General features: G+C 41.3%; 1 protein-coding gene across 1 annotated transcript in view; it reads right to left on the reverse strand.

Annotated features, from left to right (window-relative positions):
- TENM1 (teneurin transmembrane protein 1) overlaps nucleotides 1-25259 on the reverse strand; it is a 406739-nt gene that overhangs the window by 193746 nt on the left and 187734 nt on the right. Inside the window, exon 12 of the mRNA XM_004713061.2 lies at nucleotides 19502-19718. Coding sequence (XP_004713118.2) covers nucleotides 19502-19718 — 217 coding nt within the window. The remainder of the gene's footprint in view (nucleotides 1-19501; nucleotides 19719-25259) is intronic.

Genomic DNA, 25259 nt, shown 5'->3' on the forward strand with positions numbered 1-25259 from the left:
GGCTATTAAAAGATATAGCGTCTGGGGTCTTAAAGGCTTGAGGTTAAACAAACAGCCATCAAACAGTGAAGCAACAAGCCTACACTAAAGAACCACACCATCCGATGCCATCATAAGGTGTCATCGGAACCAGGTAACAGGCATCAGAAGATTCATAACAAACAACAACAAAAAACAAACAAGAACGTGTTGGTGAGAATGAGGGGGGTTGGAGCGGAAACCCAAAGCTCATTTGTGGACAATGGAACATCTCCCCACAGAGGGGTCACAGGGAGGGGACGAGTCAATCAGGGTGCAGTAGAGCACCGATGGATCATGCTGGTTCCTTGAGGCTTCCTCACCCCCCACTATCATGACCCCAGTGCTGCTTCCCACTCTGGACTAGACAGGAGCATGTACATAGGTATAGGCAAGTGATAAAGCTCAAGACACACAGAAGCCAGAACAGGAATGGGAATAGCGATACCAAAAGGTTAGGGAGAAAGCGGGGAGAGGTAGGGAGGTAGGGGGTACCGATAAAAAAAAAAGGCACATAACCACACACAACCACTCCAGGGGGAAGAACAACAGAAACCAGAGGGGAAGGGAGACAGTGGTCGGTGTGAGATTTGAAAACAATAACAATCCTTGAACTTTTACTAACAAGAACCTCTCCTTGCTGTTGTGGGCATTTCCAACATGACTTTAAAAAACATGAGAAGAGCACCCCTCACAAATGTCTCTTTTCCTGTTCTCTGGAGAATCTAGCCTGTTACCAAGCTGCCTACCTCCTGTCACTAGGCTAAAGCAGCAACCCCAAAGGGATTGCTTCTCCACTTTAACTAAATACGGAATCCTCTACGTGTTGGGAGCTCACTGAAGAACAGGGCATCTTGGGAAATGTAAGTCCGAATACACTTTTCCAAGAGCCTTATTTAACTAACAAGCTGCTTGTTAGACAGCTCTGAGGCAAAAGGTCTAATTCATTCCGTGGCGTAGTCAGATTATCCCTAGCTTTCAATCAGCTCTGGGGCCTGTTCTCCTCTTCCCTTATTTGTTGTCTTTTGTCTTCCGTGTCCAATTTCCAATATTCATTCACCACCTCAGGCGACAACATTAACCTCAAGCACAAAAGTCGGTTTGAAAAACAAGGCTGAAGACGAAATTGCTGAAAGAAGATGTAATTTACTGCATTGTATTTCTGATGAAAATCTTTCGTAAGGAAAATGAAGCTTGGCTAGGGACGTTATAACTATTTGCTTTTGTTGCTTACATCAGCACAAACAACCTTTGAAAGGTAACATTCAAAATCAAGGCCCTGGCCAGCAGGGGACCCAGCAGCAGGTGGGCAGGTTAGGCTGTTTTCTCCTTAGGAACAGATGTAATCAGTTCAACAGCTGACAGCCGTGGGCAAGAGATAGCATGGAGGGGGACTGGCGTGGGAAAGGCCACATAAATCATCTGCCCACTCGTGCTTGACGTCTGCGTAGTTCACTCCTCTATGACTTGTCAGTTGGTTGTCCAAGTCTCAAAGGGACAGACACTCGGTAGGTGTCAGGTGTGAGGTGTGCTCTCTGGCATCTCCTGACACCCCGACCCCCTTCCCGCAGGCATAGATTGTGTCATTTGGCCGACCCACTGCTGCTTCCGAGGGACTGATTGGCATGCAAATACCTCAGAGAAGTTTCTACAAAAATCTCTGGGGCTCTACTCCATTTGGGGCTTCAGATGATAGTCTTATGCACTGCCGCCACATAACAAACAAGCAGTCTTCTCTTTAGAATGTGATTGTCACACTTTGGCAGGAGTCCGAAATCCCTTCTCATGTCAGCCAGGCTTTTCTTTTCTTTCTTTTTTTTTAAATGCTTGATAAGTCTGTAGGAGAATCACCTAGTGGACTTGTAAAATCAGAAGTCCACTTCGCTCTAGATTCAACACATACGGAGTGGGACTGAGAAGATGCGTTTCTAGCACATTCCCAGGTGATCATGATTCATCATGTGCTGAATCCAAGCCCAAACTCTGCAGGCGTCCTCAAACTATGGCCCACGGGCCACATGCGGCCGGCCGAGGACATTTATCTTGCCCGCTGGGTGTTTTTGCCCCGTTTATTTTTTACTTCAAAATAAGATATGTGTAGTGTGCATAGGAATTTGTTCATAGTTTTTTTTAAACTATTGTCCGGCCCTCCAATGGGTCTGAGGGACAGTGAACTGGCCCCCTGTTTAAAAAGTGTGAGGACCCCTGCTCTAGAGACTGGAAGTCTAGTGCATCATTCAGCCGGAGGAGGGAGGCACCCTTGTGGAAGCAGTGCAGCATGAGTCATCACGCTTCATAAAAATCCCTCAGAAAGGGTTTATAGCTGTAGTTTGGGGAGTTCTACCAAACTGGTGGTTGGACGACAAAGTGATCTGTAGGGTCCTGTCCAATCCAGAGATGATCAAATGGAAACCGATATGTGATAGCTTGATTTCTCATTCTCAAATAAGCAGTCATTTCTCTCTCGTCCCTGTTGTTCTCATTATGCAGCGTTTGCACCTGTCATCACACTTAGCAGAGCCTGTCTTGAATGACAGTTATACTTGGGATCTGTCTCTCTGTCCTCTTAAGTCATCTAGTAAAGGGTGGGACGATGGGCTTTTCTTTTCTGTAGCCATCCCAGGAAAGGTTCATTGTGCCCAAGAATCTCACAAAGATTGTTGATACGAGGCGATACAGGACTTGCTGCCACCTATGTGCATGGCAGCCCCTCTAGGCTTGGGTCACAGGTGTCTTAGAGATCTTTTTTTAGACGCCAGCATTCTGCATTGGCACCACTGCTTTCTCATCGTGAGAGTTTGGTTTGATAATGGACTGCTTCAGGCAATCTGGAAGAGTGAGTCAATGTTGTTGTTGTTGTTCAGGTGCCATCGAATTGGCTCTCATGACGAATGACCTATACACAGCAGAAGGAAACACTACTCATGTGTCTGTGCTCAGGGTGCAGCCACTATGTCAATGCTTTGTGTTGAGGAGCTTCCTCTTTTTTTTACGGAGTCTCGACCACACGCTTTCCTTTTCTAGAGACTGGTGTCTTCTGCTAACATGTCCAAACTAGATGAGACCAAGTCTCCTCTTCCTCTTCCACGAAGCAGTCTGGCTATACTTCTTCTAAGACAGATGGCTTTGTTTCTCCGGCAGTCCATGGTCTTTGCCATAGTCTTCACCAGCACCATAATTCAAATGCATCAATCCTTCTTCAGTCTGCCTTAGTTATTCGCTAGCCTTTTCATGCAAATGAAGCAATTGACACCGTGAGTACCATTGTGTGTCCTCAATTAGGAGGTTTCCTCCTCAAAGTGAGATTTCCAGCTTTTAAAAACTCTAAAACTATCTTTTGCAGCACATTTACCTGACACGGTACTTGGTTTGATTTCTAGCCCATTGCTTCCATTGTCATTGCTTGTGGATCCAAGCGAAATGAAATCCTTTACAACTCCAATCTTTTCTGTGGGCCATGATGTTGCTTATTGGTCCAGTTGTGTGAATTTGGTTTCTTTATGTTGAGATGTAATCCATACTGATCTTTGATTTTCATCAGGAAGTGATTGAAACCTTCACTTTTAGCAGGCAAGGTTGGGTCATCTGCTTATCATAGGCTATTCAATAAGTCTTCCTGCAACCCTGATCGTGCACGCATTCTTCTTCATACACAAAGGCTTCCAAAAGCTGGCGGAAAAGTTCCAGTAGCTTTTATTTTCCCTTTTTCACCACAAATCTTTTGAAGCCCTGTCTACCTTCTTGGATGATTTGCTCAGCATACAGTTGGAAATAGTATGGTGCAAAGATACAACCAGTGGGGGATTCAGCTGGTTCGCAACAGTTTGGCAGAACTGATACCTAATTTTTTGTTGAGTTCGGTGAACTGGTTGTGAAAATGGTTGGTATTTTCAGGGTTCTCTTCAAGGAGGGCAGTCACCCAATGTGGAAGTTACACATTTATATTCCTTACTCTTTTTTAACGTTCATCTGTGCAACTGCATATTCTAAGTGCCCATAGTAATGTCCGTTCCATTCATAGGCATAAAATATTGAAAGAGCCATGCCTGCAGTATGTATTTATTCATTCGTAAAACTCAGTATTCTTTTGATGAAATACTATATTTTTATTCCCTTTTGTTCATTACATCAAGAAACAACATATAACGTAAAGAGGGAGGAAAAAGTGCCCAAACACCAGAGGGTGACACTCTGTCATTCATTTCAGCATTGTGTTCAGCTTTCTGTATGCCCCACATTCCCATGAACCATTGAGTGAATTCTGCAATTCCTGAAAGTGTTCAAAGAGCCAAAAACAGTGTCAGAACGATTACTGTAAGTTCAGCAGATGCGGAAAGGGTTTTTCAAAGATGAACATAATATGTTCCGAGAAGAGAAGTTGCCTGTCTCTAATATAGCAAATACAATGATATAGTGTTGGGTTGGCCTGCCGCTAAAGGAATGGGCTCCTCCTCCTACAGTGAAAAGACTGCGAGGGTAGCTCATGCAGCTGCTCACACTCATATGAAAGTGAAGAATATTGCAAGTGAGGGCGCCAATCAAGAAGTAATCTGGAAATACTTTAAGTAACAGCTTTATTGCTTTTTGTCAGGTATTATTTTTCATATATTTTCATTAATATTTTAAAACTCTTTCTTTTAATCTAATCGTTTTGTATACCTCTTTTATTGTTATTATTTAAGTATTAACTGTATGAAATAATAAACTGCCTTTCAGTATATTGTTTTTTATACTTAAAATGGTCATTAGAGCAGCAAACTGGTTGTTATATTATTTGAATCTCACCACTGGATACAACTTTTATGCAAACCTTTCCTGGTTTTAAACCATGCATGAACAATTTGAATTCCCATTCTTTGCAAGATTAGCTTTAATTTTGGGTGTTCCACATGGTCGAATGCTTTTGCATAGTCAGTAAAACACTGGTTTTCTTTGCTTTCAGTCAAGAGGTATCTGGCAACAGCAATGATATCTCTCCTTCCATGTCCTGTTTGGAATCCTGCTTGAATTTAGGGCAGTTCTCTGTTGATGTAGTGCTGCAACTACTTTAAATTGTCTTCAACAAAACATTACTTGCATCTGATATTAATGGATATTGTTCCATAATTTCCGCAGTCTCTTGGATCACTTTTCTTTGGAATACCCACAAACATAGATCTCTTTCAGTGGTTTCTCAGCATAGAATTGAATAGACTAGAATGAATAATTCTCCTTCTATGTTCATTTATGCACTCTGAACTCACAATTGGAGGCATTCTGGTAGTACAATGGTTTAAATGTTCTGTGGACTGAAAGGTTGGTGGTTCAAATCTACCCACTGTTCTGTAGGACAAAGATGCAGTCTGCTTCCATAAAGACTGTTGCTGCGAGGTGCCACTGAGTTGGTTCCAACCCATCATGGCCCTAGGTACAACAGAATGAAACACTGCATGATGCTACGCCATCCTTATCATTGTTCCTATGCCTGACCCTCCATCCTTGGAAACCCTATAGAGGAGCCCTCCTCAGTTCTGTAGGATCACTATGAGTTAGAGTCAACTTGAAATGGCAGTGGGTTAATAGGCAGGTATTTGGGGAGTTTCTGCATAGCACATGCTGTTTTTTGATATATGTTATCTAAGCCAGTACAGCACCATGAGAACACTTAAAGTTATAGCAGAAACCTGTTTTCATGTTCTGAAAATGAGAACGCAGTGAATGTGCATATGCAATCCCAATAAAAATCTCATTAGTTTTTACTTAAATATAGCAGGCTGGTTTAATCCTACTCAGTTGGTCACTAGCCCAAATCAATCACACCTACCAAGTGGGTAACCTTCAAAGCAACTGGGAGCATTAGCCATCAACATTCTAGGTCTGTGGGAAAGGTGGTGCTATTGAAAATGCAGATAGCTTTTTAAATAGAATTATTTTCCTCATGGCTAGTGATGTTTCAAGTAAAACAAAATGGGGGCACTCACCCTGAGTTAGGGTGGCTATTTTCCCATCTGCCCTGGTAATTGCTTGTCAAAAGTAGGCTTACTTTGGATGCCTGAGATCCCCAAAGAAATGGGAAAAAGATCAAGTGTTTTGAAGCAATAAGAAAACTGATGAAACAGTCACATTTTTAGAACTGCGTAAGTGCCAGTTTGCTTCATTTAGACACATGATTATTTTGGTCCAGTATTTGAATCCTGAAATATTTGTCCTGTAAGCCCTTGTCTCAAAGTCTTAAAGTTTTCCCTTTTTTCTTTGTTGGGGGAAAGGGGCAGGGGAGAGAGGATTCCTTGGTTTTTGCCTGTCTACACGTTAACTAAAATGATTTATCTTTGTAATCAGCCGTATGTGGTTTTATTAACCTCATTAACCTCGCCTGTCACTTCTTCATGAGTCTGTCTTTCAAATAATGGCTAGTCATTAAATGTAGGGCAGGTCCTTGTTGATGGCTATATCCCGGGCATGGGTTACTCTTCCTTCCATGGAAGAAAGACTTTGCCCTGGTTCTCCCTAACGCTGTGTTCTAACTCTGGTTTGACAATAGTCATCATACTTCTTTTCCCCCTAAGATACCAAATCGCTCTTAGTCTCAGATGTTCCTTATGTTGCTCTCCTTCATCACTTGACAGAGATTTTGGACCAAGAAAACAGCTCTGTAAAATGTCCTTGGAACTGGCCCTCTCAATTATGCTATTTTATTACGTGCCCTAGGAGCTCTGGCAGTGCTGTTGCGCAAGGATTGGCCTGCCTGCCAACAGCTCCATCAGCGACTCAAACCTACCAGCTGCCCTGTTGGAGCAAGAGAGACTGTTTGCTCCCGCAAAGATTTACAGCCTCGGACACCCTGCACAGGGTTGCTATGAGTCAGTGTCGATTCAATGGCAGTGGGTTTTGGGGGTATTATGTATCTGTAATAAGCACTTCCTATAAGCTGTTCTGTGGGAGGAAGATGGGGCTTTCTACTCCCGTTAAAAGCAACAGTCTCAGAAACTCACAGTGGTAGTTCTACACTGGCCCAAAGGGTTGCTATGAGTCGGCATTGGCTCTATGGTAGTGAGGATTTTTTTGGTTTGTTTGTTTTTTATGAGCCAGATGTTAAATGAGACTATCTGCTATTTTCCCTGGTGTCATAGTGGGTTATAAGTTGGGCTGCTATCTGAAAGGTCAGCAGTTTGTAACCTCCAGATGCTCCTTGGGAAAAAAAGATGGGGCTTTCTATGCCCAGAAGGATTCCGGGGCTGTACATTTATAGGGGTTGTTCTACCTTGTTCTATAGGATAGCTATGATTTGGAATCAACTCCTTAGCAGGAGTTGGAACCAACACAATGGCAGTAGGCTTTAATCTCAACACATCCCCGAGTAGATGAAACTATTAGCCCTGCTTTAAAATTGAGGAGACAAAATGAAAGGTTGAAAAAACTTGCTCAAGTTAACACAGCTAGTGGTGTCGGTCTCTTTATCTCTATTCCAAAGTGGCCGAGCTGTACTGCAGAGGCATGGCTCTTAGTCAAGATGTGAACAATGTGGCTACAATGAAAAGAGAGTGTTGACCTACAACAATGGTACTATCTCCAGCATGGTACTAGGGACAGGGATTTACCCATTGCGGAGTGCTTTCTCTGTGCAGGGTGTGTTGTAGAGACAAGTTACAGTAGGCCTTTCATTCCTTCCTTCCTCTTCAACTTGCTTTCACTCAGCTTGCTTCAGGGACAGATGGAGATGATCAAACCAGCTACCGAGTGAGTTCAAGCAAAGAGTATGGCTGAGAAGTTGGGAACTAACAATTTGAAACTTTTGGCTGTCTGTCCTAATCGAGCAGTAAGTAGGATAAAATAAAATACTAGAAACGGCACATCCACATGGAGACAAAGCTGGCGATAGTGAACTGGAATGGCTAATGATGACTATAAGCATCTCAGCCTATCTGGGTTTCAAAATATCAGCAATAATCAAGTGACTATTGTTTTTGAGGCTTTGTGCTCTGGTGTCTTTTCCATTCTTTGCCCAAGAGCATTCGCAAAGGAGTGAAAGTCACACATTCGTTTCTTTTTGGTACCTTTAGGTGTTGACTGCTGACTTCAGGAGCTAGTCAGCACTATAAATCTTGGAACCTTCAGCACTTTGTAGACTTTTTTTTAATGTGTCTTGAACATGTGTTTCCTGAAATTTAGCATTAGACAAAATAGTTGTCTGAAAAGCAGGAGGTTCCATCTTCACACACGTAACACCTCTCACAAACATGAGATCAAAGTGCTTTATTGGCAAGTAGCAACGACTTTACTTTCCACTTAGGACAACAACTGCAGCTGTGATGAGCACTGAAGCTTCCTTGGGAAAGACAAAGAGAGGCGCAAGGAATGATGGGGTTGCTGAACCAAACCACCCTTGGAGTCCTTGTCCAAATGAGAGTCAGTCATGTGCTGCAGTGCCTCTCTTTAGAAATAAAGGTGAACAGAAGGTAGATTTTAAAATGATGATGCTCCATCAAGAGCTTCTCCTGCCCTTGGTCAATGCAATTTGCCTAGCAATTGTTGCCAACCTCTAGTTCTGTACCTTCTTGGATAAAAAATACACAGACTCTTCCATTAGCAAATAGACAAACAGATGCATGAAAAAGTTAAACACAAGCCACACAGATTCAATTTTGGACCTTAGTACAATTACAGATGGTTATGCTACGGGCTTTCTGGGAGGTTATTTGTAGGTAGACAAAAACATGCGTGTTAATTCCAGGAATGCTTGAATCCTGTAATAACATTGGATTTCTTTTCCTTATAAATATTCTAAATTATAGCCTGTTTTTTTTTAATGTTTCCTAATCAGGCAGTGGTTTTTAAATATTTGCTTTCCTTTGGGGTTAGAACTAATGGATGGTTTGATGATCTTTTTGTGCTTTTCCCCCCTTTCTCTTTGAAGACTATGGGGTCTTAGGCTATTGCTGATTTTCTCTTTTGAGAGGATCCCAGGTGGGATAGTGGTTACACATTGGGCTGCTAAGTGCATGGTTAGAAGTTCAAAACTACTAACTGCTCCTTGGGAGAAAGACGGGGCTTTCTACTTCAGGAAAGAGTGATGGTCTTGGAAACCATAGGGGCAGTTCTACCCTGTCCTACAGGGTTACTAAGCGTTAGAATCAACTTGACGGCAGTGAGTTTGGTTTGGTTTAGAGAGCCTATTTTCTCACAGTGACCCTATAGGACAGAGTAGAACTTCCCCTTTAGGTTTCTAAGACTAGATCCTCATGAGAGCAGGCAGTTGGAATCGACTAGATGGCAGTGAGTCCGGTTTGGGTAGACTGAGGCACTCACCTTTGCCTGTGCATTCCTTAAGGGATTTAGGACAGTAACCAGTATGTAGAAATTCCTTGGTAATATTTCCCTGAAGGAGTTAGCTCCTATACTCTTCCACTACACAAAATGCTGCAGAATCTCAGTTCAATGAGCCCCTGAAAGTCCCTGGGGCAAACTCTAGCTGTTGTGCAAATCAAATGCATCTGGGGCCATGCAGCAGGAAACCCTCAAGTCCAGTTCATTTAACATATAGATGAATGTTCTGATGCATCTGTCTCTTCTAGTGGCACCTCTGGTTATGGATTGAATTGTATACCTCCAAAATATGTGTTGCACATTTTATACCCACGACTAAATTCCATATGGGAAACAGTATTTTTGTTGGGTTAATGAGACAATATTTGTGTAGGGCTTTTGAGATATATAAGAAATTAAAGAGCTAGTGACCAAACAAAGATGGGAGACAACAGACATCAAGTCACATGAAGGTGGCTCAGGGGCAGAAGCTCTAAAAACACAAGGGTCTTCCTTCGGAGCATATCTATCTATCTATCTATCTATCTATCTATCTATCTATCTATCTATCTATCTATCTATCTATATCTATCATCTATCTAATCTATCTATCATCTATCTATCTACCATCTATCTATCTATCATCATCTATCTATAGAGAGACACTTCCCCTAGAGCAGGCACACTGGATTTGGACTTCTAACCTCCTAAAACCCAAACTCACTGCCATCACATCAATGCTGACTCATAATGACCCTAGAGCAGGGTAGAACTGCCCCTGTGAATTTCCAAGACTACAGAAGTCGAAAGCCCATCTTGGTTTTGAACTGCTGACCTTTCAGATCACAGCCCAACCGCAATACCACCAGAACTCCTCTAGCCTCCCAAATGGAGAGGCACTATCTGTTTGTTACAGCCATCCATCTGTAGTATTTCTGTTACCGCAGCGCCAGAGAATGAAGACATCCTCTCAGAGAGGTTTTCCCAGACTACCCTGACACTTCTCTGCTTTGTAACCTTTCGTTATTTCGATTGACATCACTCCTACCAACCTGATATCCACCTTTTGCATTATTGTTGGTTTTCCTCACTAGATTTTATGGAAAACGGACTTTGTCTATTATAGCCCAGAGCCTAGAACAGTGCCTATAACTAAACAAAGAAATGAAACAAGTAGACATTGTAATGTTCATAAATCTAAAGAATGAAATGATTAATTTCCCCCAATATGGACTATCTTGGAAAAAAAAAACAAACAGGCCTCTAAGCTATATCATTATAAATGATGGCGAGATGTGGCTAATGAAAAAAGGACTTTTCATGATTGATTTTTTTCCTTTGAATTAATCTGGCTAATATCATCAACACTTTAAGCAAAGAAAAAAAGGTTTTAGTTCCAAATGTGATAGTGAAATTGCTTGAAAGCAATCAAAATAAATTTTCGTTTTCTTGCTAGTCATCCATAGCCTCTGTTGTTGCTGTTGTGGTTGTCAGGGGTGTCAAGTTGGTTCCACCTCATAGCAACCCAATGTATAGCGCAAGAAACCACTGGCTAGGCTTGTGCATCTCCTTCTTGTTATGCTTGAGCCCATTACTACAGCCAGAGTGTCAATTCGTTCCATTGAGGGTCTTCCTCTTTTTTGTTGACCTACTTTACCAAGCATGATGTTCTTTTCCAGGGACTGGCCCCTCCGGATGACATGTTCAAGTTAAAGGGTCAGTCAGGCCATCCTCTCTCTTATGGATTCTGGCTTCACATTTTCCAGGACAGATCTGCTCATTCTTTTAACAGTCTGCTAGAGATTCGATATTTTTCACCAACATCATGATGCAAAGGCATTTATGGTCTTATTTATTCATTGTCCAGCTTTCACATGTAAGCAAGGTGACTGAAAATACCATGGATTGCGTCAGGTGCGCCTTAGTCCTCAAAGGGGTATCTCTGATTTACCAAATGCAGTATGTCCTTTGATTCCTGATAGCTGTTTCCATGAGTATTGGTTGTGGAATCAAGTAAAATGAAATCTTTGACAGCTTCCATCTTTTCTCCATTTATCACGATGTTACTAACTGGTCCAGTTGTGAGGGTTTTTGTTTTCTTGACACTAAGTAGTACTCCATACTGAAAGCTGTGTTTCAAGTTCTCTTGCTTTCAGCAATACGCTTGTGTCATCTACATATTGCAGGTTGTTAATGACCTCTAATCCTGATGCCACATTCTCTATTGAGTCCAGCTTCTTGGATGATTTGCCCAGCATCCATCGTGAATGACTATGATGAGAGACTGTAACCTTGACACACACTTTTCATGATTTTAACCCACATAGTATCCCCTTGTTCTGCTCAAATGACTGCCTCTTGGTCTACGTACAGGTTCAGCATAAGCACACATACGTTTTTGGGGAATTTTAATTCTTGTCACGTTACCCATGGTTTTTATGCTAACCTCAGTTGAGTGTCTTTACATGGTCACAGGGACACAGCTGAACATCTCTCTGCTATTCTGTACTTTCAGCCAAGATCCACCTGATATCAGTAATGATATCCCTTGTGCAGCATTCTCTTCTGAATCTTGCTGGAATTTCTGGCAGTTGCCTGTTGATGTACCGCTGTAGCTGTTTATGAATTATCATCAGCAATGTTTTAACTTCATGTGCTATTAACGATGTTGTTTGATAATTTCTATATTCTGTTTGATCTCCACTCATCGGAATGGGCACAGGTGTCTATCAACTGTAGCAGCTCTTCATGCTCACCTAAGTCAATTAGCCCCACCTCTGGGTTATTGCTGAACACTTCCGGACAAGTCTCAATTTTGCAATTGTTTCATGACTTCATCTTATATTTGCTACACCCCTTCTTGTCTTACACCCAGTGTTGTTACTCTTGCAGTTGAATTTGAGACCCTTGTGTTGATGAACTCCATGGTCTGTTAGAAATATCACTTATGACCCACAGAGCTTTTTGCAATTTGTAATGATCTTAATTGCTTATGCATTTACTTCATGTTTCGGCTGTGTTCATCACTCGAATGTAAGTTCCATGAGCATAAGAACCAAATTTCTTTTATCTGCATTGCACAGTTCATGGCACAGAGTAAACCAGAAACCAAAGCCAACTCACTGCCATGAAAGCGATTCAGACCCTTAGCAACCCTGCAGGACAGCGTAGAACTGCCCTCTGTGGGTCTCTGAGGCAGGAAATCTTTATAGGAACAAAATACCTTTTTTTTACTCCACCATGACCCAAATGTATTCTTTGAATGATTGAGAAAATATATATTCTTGTCATTCCTTCAAAAAATGGACCATTATCAGGGCATTGTGTTACAATATTGATGACAGAGGGCTCTCGCATATTCTCTCGCAGAGAAATTCAGAATACTCAGTTCCTCTGAAAATACTAGTATTTTAATGAGATATAGATTTAAAAATAGTGACTTGCATCAGTCAAGTGTGGTTAATCTTAAGTCCTATTCTGTATTCTAAACCAGCAGATACCACAGCGCTGACCAGTTTCCGGCAATCTTTCCCTTCATCGCAGTCTTAGCTCAATAACTCATTTTGCCATTCACAGAATTTCAAATGATATACATTCCTGGCCCTACTAATACCAAACAAAGCAGGTTTTATTAAGCAAGTTATGAAAATGAATTATGGGTCATTGCCAGGTATCATCGATAATCAGGAACACCAATCAATATTTTAGTAGTGATTTGGGTATAATAAAGGAAGGAAAGGGTTTGCCAAGAATTCCATGTTCAAGGCCCTGGTTAGACCGCAATTTGTTTGGGGGCACTTCTTTTAGCTCTTTAGTCTTTCTGCTGGCTCCCTGAAATTTCTTCCTAAAATTTTTTTATGGTACCAAATTTTTATTATCTAGGTCAGTGAAGGCAGATAGAATTATTGATGCTTATACAGAGTTATAAATGAGGTCACTTATTGGCAGACTTTGACCGTGGTAGAGTGTCTCAAAAGTTAAAACAGAGAGTAATTACTTTGCTACAATTATATAATCCCTTCATCATTTATGAAATGTGCTTTTGTGCTGTTTGGACAACTGTAACCTTACCTTCAGGCTGTTTCTACACTTGGGAATCGACCGACTTGAGGTCCTAATAATCATCTGTGTGTTCTAGGCAAGCAAACTGAGTGCTTTATTGGCAAATATAAGAGTATTTAAATACCACTATACCTACTTGGTACCAGGTACTGTGTTAGGAACTGGAAATATAGGTGGTAGCTGGCTGCTCTGCCAGTAGGAAGCCCAAAGAGCCAGGTAGAGAGATACATCTAGAAAGACAGGTTTGCAGAGTTCCGGCTCCCAGCTCTTTGGGGAATCTCAGTTGAGCCCCCAGACATCATGAGCAAATCAAAACCAAACACACTGCCATCAAGTTAATTCAGACTGAGAGATTCTCTTGGACACAGTGGAACTGTCCCATAGGATTCTCAAGGCTATAAAGCACACAGTTACATCTTACTCTCACAGAGTGGGTTGGAACCAATGACCTTTTGGTGCATAGTCAAGTGATTTCATCACTGCACCACCAGGATTCCTTAAAAATCATGAAGCAGAGACCATCCCATTGATACCCCACTGATTTTATAAAGTCACAGAATCATCATGAACTATAACAACAATAAATTGTTTTAACCCATTAACATCTGGAGTAATTTGCTACCCAGCAATAGATTAACAAACAAGCAGAGCAAATAAAGATGATAAATTGTATTTGGGCCTTGTCCTCACAGAATGAAAGAGTTTAGCCAAGAAATGTGAATGATTCATAGGTAACACAGCACAAATGTGGGCCAAAAACTCAAGTAACAGCAACTTCAGTTTGACAGGACATAGAGAACCATAGAAAGTCATAACCAGAACCTATCATCTTGTTTAACCTCTTGAGTAGTCTGTTAACATCGCTGTTACAGGCTGAGTGCTGTACTAAGTGTGATCTCAAGTCTAGCACCTGGCTTTTCAAGTGAGAGTAGGCATTCTACCACGGATGAATAGAAAACCCCACCCCAATTGCATCCTACAGAACTGCTGCAAACTGTGAGTCTTCAAAATCACTCAGAACACTTATTCTAAGTGTTGTAAGCATAAGAATGAAATTCCTCTTCATATGCACAAACTTATCATCAAAAGGGGGTTCTGAGATCTAACGTGGTGAGCACTGGATTATCTAATATCATGATTGATGACAAATAAGAAACCACAGGGGAAGACCAACCACCCTGGAAGCGTTTATTAACCCAAGGAGTGATGGAACACGTATTCAAACTTATCAAAAAGTAAAGAGCATGGGCCAAGGAAAACAGTGAGTGGTGGACTGGAGAGGCAGGCTCCACCCAGAAGGGCAGCTGGCAGGCATAGGGGCTCAAAGGTGCCAGGCTTCATGAATTTTCTAGAAGAGTACAGCATTTTGATTTTTATACTGGATCTAATTTTCTAACTGTTGGGCCAAACACAACACATGTGTGGGCTGAGATGAAGCAACCTCTGATGTCGATGCTTGATGTGGATTGCTGCGGGGATCACCTCTCAAGGTTACAGAATAGACACATGAGTTTGGCCAGACCTTGCTGTCAGTGGTGGCACTCACCCGGGTAGAATTTTTTTTCTTCAATGCACTTCTCCATTAGTGATGGCGAGGGAAATGTCTGGCTTTGCAAATTATTGCTGTCGTTTAGTTTAATGTACTCTTGATTTTACATATTTATAAAAACCTTTTACATTATTAATAGTGATTAAATGCTTAGACACTGATGATCAATAATGCTTCTGTTCACCTATTTATATTATTAAAAAATAATAAGTCATACCGAACATGAAGAATATGTAGTTTACTTTGTGGTCATGTTTGGAGTCCATTGGAAAAAAGAAAAGAAGAGAAATGTGGGCTACAAGCTACATTGTATTTAAAGGGTGGGGGTGAGGGTGGGGATGGGAGTGGGCTTGCTAAAGACTCCAGCTTTGGCAGGCTGCATGGTCACAATGGGGGCACAGAAGGGAAGCATCGCATGTGAACTCCCAGGACAGTGCAACAAATGTGGAACCAGAAAGGCCACTCTCATTAGAAGCACAGGGCGAATACTTATTTCACCTTTGTGTGCCCTTGTCACACTTAGTCACCTGCATGCTGTCATCTTCATCTGCAAAGGCTAGTGATGGTGTCAATGCTCAGCAGCAAGTCATGTGCGTGGGCCGCATCTTGACAGTAGGAAATCAGGCCCCTTTGCCATGGTGCTTTCTTCCCCTGCCTCCCCAGTCTCAGTGATATGGAAAAATAAAATAAAACAAGCAAAGTGGTACGCCTGATTATGGCAAGGAAGTGTTTGAGATCACTCTGAGGAGATCAACTCCACCCTCAGGGAGGAACACAGGGGCTTCCAAACGTTTGTAGAAAGACGGAATGAGAATATAAAGCAATTATATTGGGAACCTCCCTTGTGTTGGGGTGATGAATCTTTTCGGGATCAACTAACTTAGCTTTCTAAATAGCTGAAGTGGCTTAGCCTAGTGGCGAAGTGCCCAGTCATAGTGGTTTACAGCACCAGTCTGCCTGGGTTCAAATCCTGACTCTGACCCCGACAGACAAGAGACTGCCACTGATTCTGATGACTGTGACCAAGTTACTTCTTGGCATCTCTGCTTGTTCTCTCTTCTGGAAAGTGGAACTTGAGCTGCAGGTTTGATATTGGACTTCGAACTGCAAAGCTGGAGGTTCAAATCCACTAGCCACTCCACTGGAAAAAGACGAGGCTGTCGGCTTCAGTACAGATTTACAGCTTAGGAAACCCGATATTGGGTCGCTGTGTGTTAGAAACAACTCACTGTTGGAGGACTTGTGAAGAGTAAAGAAGACATGTAAAAGCTTAGCACTTGAAGAAGCCCTGGTTTGAAATTTGGAAGTGATATCACTGACATGTATTAAATTGAACTGGGTTTGAAAAATAAAAATTAGTTTCTATGTATTTTGACCCAGCTACCATTTTCTTACTATCAATTGGCCCAAGTCACTGGGATTATTTAAGGACCAGTTCAAATGGGTCAGCTGTAGTGTCATGGGAAGGTTACAGGAATCCCACTGCCACACATCTTGCCAGCTGTATGATGCTGGGCAGGGCCTTTCAACCCTCTGAGCCTCAGCTCCTCATCTTTGAAACGCATGTAACATACCATGTGCTTATTTTACAGTGCTATTGGGAGGATGTTCCTGGAGAAGGACATCGTGCTTGGTAAAGGAAAGCAGCAGTGGGAAAAAAAGGCCCTCAAAAATGAAATAAAACAGAGGAGGAAGGCCCTTACCAAGGTGGAAGATGGATTGATACAGACAGTTGTGAGGGTGGTGCTGGGCCAGGTGGTGTTTCCTTGTCATACAGGTACCGGAACTGCACAAAAGGTTCTCTACCGTAGCTGCAGCAGGAATGTGTGCCCGAATGCTTTTCAAACTAAAAAGTACTATATAGATGCAAAAGCTTGAAACTATGATTATCGATAGATGTGTGATGAGCATTGGACTTATTTTACCAGTAATAGTGCATGTGTTGTGTGTTTCACAAAAATTTTTTTATGGGAAACATGATTACATTACCTGCCCACAACTACTTCCCTTGGAAAAAGGCCAGGGCCTTTCCTGACAGAACAGATATGCCTGTGCTGACTGAGACCACTGGATGGAGGAAACCTATCATTTTGAATTTAAATGTTACTTGCAAAGTCAAATGATAACTCAGAACATTTTGAAAAAGAATGAGGGAAACTCAATCAAACCAGGAGGTGGTGAAGGGCATCAAGCACCACAAGTAATAGATTTGTTCACTCTGCGAGTGGCTCCCAAGCGCTGCTGAAGCGCAAAGCTCAACGGCAGGGGTTTAAGTTCGCCCTTACTTTTCTAAGTTTATTGCTCAATCGCCTTGCTCTGGGTCACAATGACTTGTCCCACACTTTTTTTCCCCCTCAGGCCCCAGCTCTCTCTCCTTGCTTGAAGTTCAGTGAGCCATTGGATATGTCTCGGAGGTTGCTATTATTTCTTTTGTATTCTTATTTATCTATCTATCTATCTATCTATCTATCTATCTATCTATCTATCTATCTATCTCTATCTATCTATCTATCTATTTATTTATTTATTGTCAACAAAGTATGACTTCTCCCTAAATGTGGGGAAAGCTAGCGTTGAGGACGTGCCTCTACCTTAAATAAGAAAATCAGGACATTGGCTGGTCTGTTTTGTGTGTAGTTTTGTTGTTCCTTTGTCCCACTGGTATACAATAAATAAGTCTCTATTGTCTACATATTTACTTTTGTTACACCCCATTCAAAAGTCACCCCCAGAGTGACTATTGAGCTAGGAGACTTCAAAATGGAGATAACCAAAACTCTTGGAAAAAAATAAATTTTGACTTGATTCCCTGACAGAAAAGGTCTTTCTTGTGATGCATTGGCATTTGGAATTAGAGTCCTGTTAGAGACCTCAACGGTCAGAATTTCACAATAATAAGAACGATGACAAAGTTTTAAGTTCAGTAGCAGTTCCTGCATGTAATTTGTGGATAGGGCACTAAGTATTATTAGCAATTTCCATGCACATCTTTTAATGTTTTTCTTGTTCCTTTTCTATTAGGTTAGGATTAAGTTGTACTTTTCTTTCTTTCTTTTTAAATCATTTCATTAGGGGTTCATACAACTCTTATCACAATCCATACACACATCAATGTGTAAAGCACATTTGTACATTCATTGCCCTCATCATTCTCAAAACATTTGCTCTCCACGTATCCCCTGGCTCCTCATTTTCCCCTCCCTCCTTGCTCCCCCCTCCATCATGAACCTTTGATAATTTATAAATTATTATTTTGTCATATCTTTCCCTGTCCGACGTCTCCCTTCACCCACTCACTTTTCTGTTGTCAGTCCCCCAGGGAGGAGGTCACACGTAGATCCTTGTAATCGGTTCCCCCTTTCCAACCCACCCTCCCTCTACCCTCCCTGTATCGCTACTCACACCACTGGTCCTGAAGGGATCATCCTCCCTGGACTCCCTATGTTTCCAGTTCCTATCTTTAACAGTGTACATCCTCTGGTCTAGCCAGACTTGCAAGGTAGAATTGGGATCATGATGGGGGGCGGGAAGGAAGCATTTAGGAACTAGAGGAAAGTTGTACTTTTCGTGGGTTTTTCACCAATATATTCTTGACTAAGTCATTTTAATTTGGGCCTTGATACCACCCTGTTGTAGTGGTTGTTGATGTTGCACTTCGAAGGGTTTTTCAAGCTGTGACCTTTCAGAAACAGATCACTAGGACTGTTTTCCAAGAAGCCTCTGGTTGAGTTTGAATTGCAAACCCCTTGACCAGTAGTCAAAATTTTTTGGCTAGGAGTTGAAGACTTAACTATTTGTACCTTACCGGGATAAAACTGGGCAAGTCAGATATTGACAGACGTTTGTAGACAAATACTTCCTATGCTTCTTCTTTTTTAAAATTTTGCTTATTTGAATAGTCCAGGAAGCCAGTGGAAAAACAATGTGTGGAATGAACAATGGAAGATATTTTTTTACGAGACCAGAAATATAGACTTGAATGGCTTTTCTTTAGTTCTAAATTTGTAAAATAGAACATTTGCTGAAGACCAATGAGCAAACTCATGTTATCACATTTCAAACAAGTTCATTTAAATAAAAAAAATCTTCACCTAATGTGTTAGGCTTTGGTCTCAGGTCTTTAGCGACAATATATGTAGTTAAACCTTCCTATAAAAAATATTTTCACAAGTCTTGCTTTATACCTTACGACATCTAATTCACGCATCCCTTTCATATGGGAACATTTTTCATTATGGAATCAAACTTCAAGTTTCAGTTTAATTAAAGAATCTTTCAATGGTTCAAATCTAGTAGCAAAATAAGATTTTACAAATTATAAATCTCCTTTTGTCATTACATTCCTATTTACAATTTATTATAAATAATGTTATATGCATATTGTAATGGCGACAGTCTCTGGAAATTAGTTTCCTTCCTGAATGACTTGAGAACAGCATGTGCATTGCAGAGAAGTATTAATCCTAAAAAAAAAGCAATAAGGATCATGTGGCATAGGAATGCACCTGAATATAAGAAGAAACCTTTCTTTCACAGTTAAGGATCAACAGAACTACTCTTCCTTCAGGAAAAAAATAAATACATATATACCTGCTATCAAAAGAGATCTCTGACGGAATGACGTGTGTACTGTCCTTGCCAATGAGGAATTTGATTCGATCGTAGAAGAGTCTAGAACTGTGCTGAGAGAAGAGGGGTTGACTTTGTTGAATCAGGTCAAGAGGATCTGGTGAGCCTTGACAGAGAGGGCTTACGTAACAATTGCTTTGCTGACAACAATCAGGGTCTACACAGTCGGTCAATCCATCTGGAGAAAAAAAAAAAGTTAATATTTTACTTCCAGAGTAACAAACGGCATAGTTTAAAACATGTGGCCAAAGATAACTGGCCATACTTTTAAGTTTGAAATCTATTACATTCACCTTGTTTTCATGACTCATCATCCCACTCTGAATTTATATGGAGTATCAGAGAAACGAAATTTGTACATAAATCTTTCTTCTCTGAATTCTCTTGACACATAAGGACTGGACTATCGCATTTAGCATTTGGGTAGAATATCCCACTTCAGTCGTGTTGTTTCTCTGCAGAGAAACTATTCTTCCCGGATAGCATATGATGTGTAATAAGCCTTTTAAAGTCATCACACTTAGTGCAGCCATGAACATAGCCTAAACAAATACTTAGAATCTGACTTTCTTGGTCTTTTTTAAATCCTCCGATATATTTTGGTTTTGGAAACCCTATGGAGTCATTCTGCTCTGTCCTACTGAGTTGGAATCAACCTGAGTGCAGTGGGGTGATTTTGGTTATATGAACATGATGAACCACACTCATTCACGTCGTGCGCTTTAATCTTTTGCGCTTGACTCCTGCATCCTATGGTGGTACCAAGAAAAGCAAACCCTAAGGAGACTTCATTTTTCTTGGTGGAGGAGCAATATGGGGCACAGGGATTATAGAAGGTGGGGAGACGGATGAACATCGAATAGATGCAAAACACTGTGGGAGGTGCCTGGGGAGGGCAAGAGGTAGAAGGATTCCATTCCTTGTTTCCAGCTCAGAGCTTCGTAGGAGAAGTAGGTGTGAAAACAGCTGACTTTATGCCAGTTAAAATGTAATAAATGTTCTACGAGAGTTACATGGAAAGAGAAGAGGAGGGAGTGATTAACTGAGCATATGGTTACTTTATTCCCTCAACAAATAAGCAGAAAAATGAGGAAGCAAGACAGAAAAGGAAAGAAAATTTAAAGTCCTTCCACGGCCCTTAAAGCAGGCAAGTGGCTCTAATTTAGCTGTTTAACCAGAGTAAAAAGAAAAGATGCCAATCTTGGCTTTCAGTGGAATAGGAGGTTCGGATGGATCACGGGCTGCTTTAGGCACTGCTGACAGTTCCTGGCACTGGTTCGGTGCTGCTCTTTTGCTTGTTCTCTCCCTCACTGGGCTGCGCCTGAGGAGCTAGTGAGGATGTACTGCAGCTGGGGGCAAGGAAAGCCAGGCACACCGAGAGGAGGTACTAGCAACAGCAGCCCAAGGGCACCCAGGAAATATTTTTCCCCACATGGGGTTCTTTCAAATTCCCTGTACCACAGACATGACTTTGATTTAAAATGCAGTTTACTTCTTTTCTGCCTTGCCCCATTTGTTCAATATAGTTTTGCCCTGGTTTCTAGTTCTCTGTGTACATGCTTCTTTTCCACTGATGATTAACTTCGAAGTGTGGATTTGCCTCTGCTCCTCTTCTCCCTGCATTCAGCAAATGATGGTAGCAGATTTTTTATCGATTCTGGATGCCACTGCCCCCTTTCCCTTCAACACAGTATCAGGAGCCTTGGATGAGCCTTTTATCTCTTTATTCCTCAAATTAAACATCTGGGTGCACTGAAAATCTGGGAAAACCATCAGCAGTTGATGCAAAGAGGGTTCTGATATTTGGAATTGGTGCCTGATAGACAGAACCATGGGGAATAGATTTTCCAATAGGCTGGGGACCTTTACCTTTACATTCAATGTACAATAAGAGTAATAGTCAGAGTCAGTTTGGGCCTTTGCCTGTTTCACCCCGTTAATCACACTGTTCCAATAGATTACAAAAAATACATTTAAAAGATTATGAGGCTTAAATGATCTTGAAAACTGGACCCCCAAACTAAACACAGAACCGATTTAAAAGTGTTTATGTTCTCACCTAGTTATGTGCCATGAATCCCAAGTTTGTGATTTATATTTAATAATTGCCCATTATACCTGGCTGACCCGCGAAGGCCTCTGAGTGCTGAGAGGATAGCAAGGCTTTGCCTGTTGAATCCAGAAAGGCTGAAGGCAAACCGACCAATAATGGCATACGCCCCCACAGTATAATTTGAAGGTGAGCCTGATACATGGGAAAAGATGTCTGTACTCACCAATTATCACATTGGATCACACCCCATACAGTATGTCTAGACTGTTACAAAGAAGTGCAAATGACAGTCACACTGGATGGGCTTTATTTCTTTTTAAAATTTTCATCTATTAATACTTCTTTTATTGTTCCGAATTGCAAGCTGTGGCACCCTAGTGACAGCCAGGTCCAAGGTGTCAAATATGGACAAAAGAAATACTAACAGATGTTACTTTAGTAACTGATTTTATTTTGGGGCCTGGTGTTCTTTAAAGGCAAAAGATTCCCAAACTATATAACTTGGGGGCTGGGTGGGGGGAAGCAATCTTAGAGCGAGGTGACATTGCCTTGCAGGAGTAAACATGGCATTCATGGCTCCTTCCTTTGCCAACCACTTAGAGGCTATGCCAGTTGGCTCAGTTAGTGCTGATGGAGAGCAAGGACAACGGTTTCTTCCCCAAGAGATCAAGCGATTACAGCTAAACTGTTGCTCATTAAATGCATATGCCCAGTTGCAAATGGGTGTAGACAAGGGAAAATGGGTAATCGAGGGGAAACCCCTAATCTTAAAACTGAATTTGTGAATACATGTCCTTTTGGGGACAGCACCCATGATTAAAAAAGGAAGTTAGTTCATGGTAGGGCAGCCAAAAGGATTTGAAAACATGTATAGACTAGTTAGTAATTTGCCAGCCATGGCAATTGGCACTGCCACATATACCATTCCTCGTAATCCCTGTGACAACCCTGTTAGGTAGACATTTTTATTTTACAAAAAAAAAATTAAGGCTAAATGTGGTGGTACACTTGCTAGTCATCTAGGAGTCACAGTGACACTCACATATTTTTGGTGTCAAACCACACACTAAATAGTGAGGATTGATCATACTGGCCTATAAGTCTTCCAAGTGCCTGGCTATATGTAGGTATTTAGAGCTCGAATAGGTAGGTAATAGCAAAGGGCATATGATCCTGGGAAAATCACTTCAACTATTGAGTTCTCAATTTCCTCATCTGTAAATGCAGATTATTGTAATGCCTACCCGAGAGGGTTGTCTAGGGATTGCTTGTTGTAATAATTTACAAGCTAACCAGAGTGTGTAGCATGTAACAAGTACATGATAAACGTTAACTATGATGATTGTAACAAATTCTAGCCTACACAGACTATAAGGGGTCCTGGGAATTGTGGCCAATAGTCTGCCATTGCAGCTTAAAATGTCTAGACTCATTTCTGTAGAATTTGTCTTAACCTTGGTCAGAGGGACATAAACTACCATATAGCATGTTCAGTGCGTTGGAGTGTGTTCATGGGGAGGGAGGATCCTGTGTCACATTGAGTAGAAGAGACACTAAAGCTACCGAAAGTGCTCATTCATTGCATTTCACTAATTCAGAATTTGCCATCATTTGGGTAGGGACAGGAGGAAAGCGTAACCTTTTTAGCATCTATGGAAAAGAGGGTCTGCCCAGAAAGCTATGAGAAAAAACAAAAGACTGGTGGTCCCCAAGACCCAATAAAATGAAATCTTCTCAGGCATTTAGCAATCCATGAACAATGGACTTATTATAAATTTCTCATAACTCATTACCCAACAGGCCCCCACTAAGTGGCTCTGTTAGCGTAGTTGCGGTTGTTATATGCATTGAAGGTAATATGACTGTATTTTCTTTGGAAATAGTCTATAATTAGTGGTTTCCATTTATTCACACTGACCCCCCCCACACACACACACAAGATTTTGCTGTATTAGGAAAGAGATCATGGGAGAAGCTGAGTTCATTCAGGACTGGCCCACCTGACATCACAGTTATTAGTTGAATATCATACTATTTACTTTTCGTGAGTCAGGAGAGTAAATTGTTTACATGCCACTACTGTTCATGTACTACTACTGTTCCCCCATTCACCATATATGGATTCACATATCACTCAGACTGACAGCCAAGTTCTGACCATGACTTACTTCCTCACAATGCAGTCCTTCATTATTTCCTTCTTATTTCTCTGACCATATACGCTACGATCTCCTAACCTTAACAGCCCTCTCGTTGTTCCTTGATCTTCCCAGCCATGGTTTTATATTAGTCTCTGCCAGAAACGTTCGTCAAGATCGCTACATGATGCACCCCTCACCTCTGTTATGTCTTCATTCAAAGGCCACCTTGTTAGTGAGGCTTACTCTAAACCATTTTATTTGAAATCCCACCCCTGTCGGAGAATGGTGACCTCAGTCATAGAGCTTAGATTTTCCAACGAGCACCTGCAACGGGAAGCACTTGGCTGTGTAGGTTCTCATAACTCAGTGGCAACCTTTTACTGAATGGGCTGCTTTGGACTGGGGAGTACTGTCAGAGGAGAATCATTAGGAATAGGCTGTCTAATGCTCCAACTTTTGCCGCAACCAAATCTCAAAAGTCGAGGTTACCTAGCTTCTAGGGTACATGGCAAATGTTATCAATTTGTTGCTCCTTCTATTACATTTTCTTATTTTATTAAATGCGGCAGCATGCTGGTGACATTCAGAGCAAGAGGTTTATTGATCCATGAGCTTAATATGTGTTCATAACTCACCCATGGTGCTGAATTCTAGATCTGAAAACACTACATTATGGAATTGGCTTGCAAATGGCTACTTGCTGTTAATGAATGGTGACTTGTGATGAAGAATGATTCCTGGAAAACTATTCTCTTTTAGGCAATCAACTCATTGATTTTACCAATGGATATGAATATAGACTGGAGTAGTTTGTTCCAAGGAAGCTTGGTCACATGTGTGCCAAATCCTTAAAAGATTAGGCTGGAAAAAAGTCATTCTGATTAAACATTCTTATTGGACACCTTTTTAGAGCTCTTGACAAGCTTTCCACAGTACTGGAGACCGTTCTCAGTCCTCCATAAGTAGAGTGACTTAAGCAGAATTAAACATGTAAGTGAACACTTAACAAAATTCAATGTTTTGTATGAGTTAGTCCCTGCCTACTTTTGTATCCCCAACTCCCAGCATTCTTTCTGACTCGCTGTGCTTTAACTGCGATGATTCGTTTTTGTTTTCTAGAGAACCCAGTCCTGGAATATTGTCCCCGGATCCATGTGAGACCTTGCTTATCCTTCAGGTTACATTAGATCTATGTATCCACAATTATCGCACTTCAAATTATCGCACTTTATAACACGCTCCACAGTGGTAAGTAATATGAAGGGGCTTCAGTTGATGGAAAAAACCCACTACCTTTTCATTCTATTTCTTCCGTGAACTTTCTGGGTCCCCTTTATAGTTATTTGTAGGGTTTGGGTTTAATATCTCTTTCTTGGAGTTTGTTTATCCTTTTCTCCACAACGTAAAGTATAATATTTGGCACACATTAGTAATGACTGAATGGAAAATAGGGTCCCCAATGTGGAATGTTTGTCTGAAAAAGAAACAGTTTGGTACACTATTTGGATCAGCACTATCCACCAGA

This window comes from Echinops telfairi, unplaced genomic scaffold (assembly GCF_000313985.2).
Source record: "Echinops telfairi isolate 266 unplaced genomic scaffold, ASM31398v2 ScPeMD7_6080;HRSCAF=6971, whole genome shotgun sequence".
Lineage (NCBI taxonomy): Eukaryota > Metazoa > Chordata > Mammalia > Afrosoricida > Tenrecidae > Echinops > Echinops telfairi.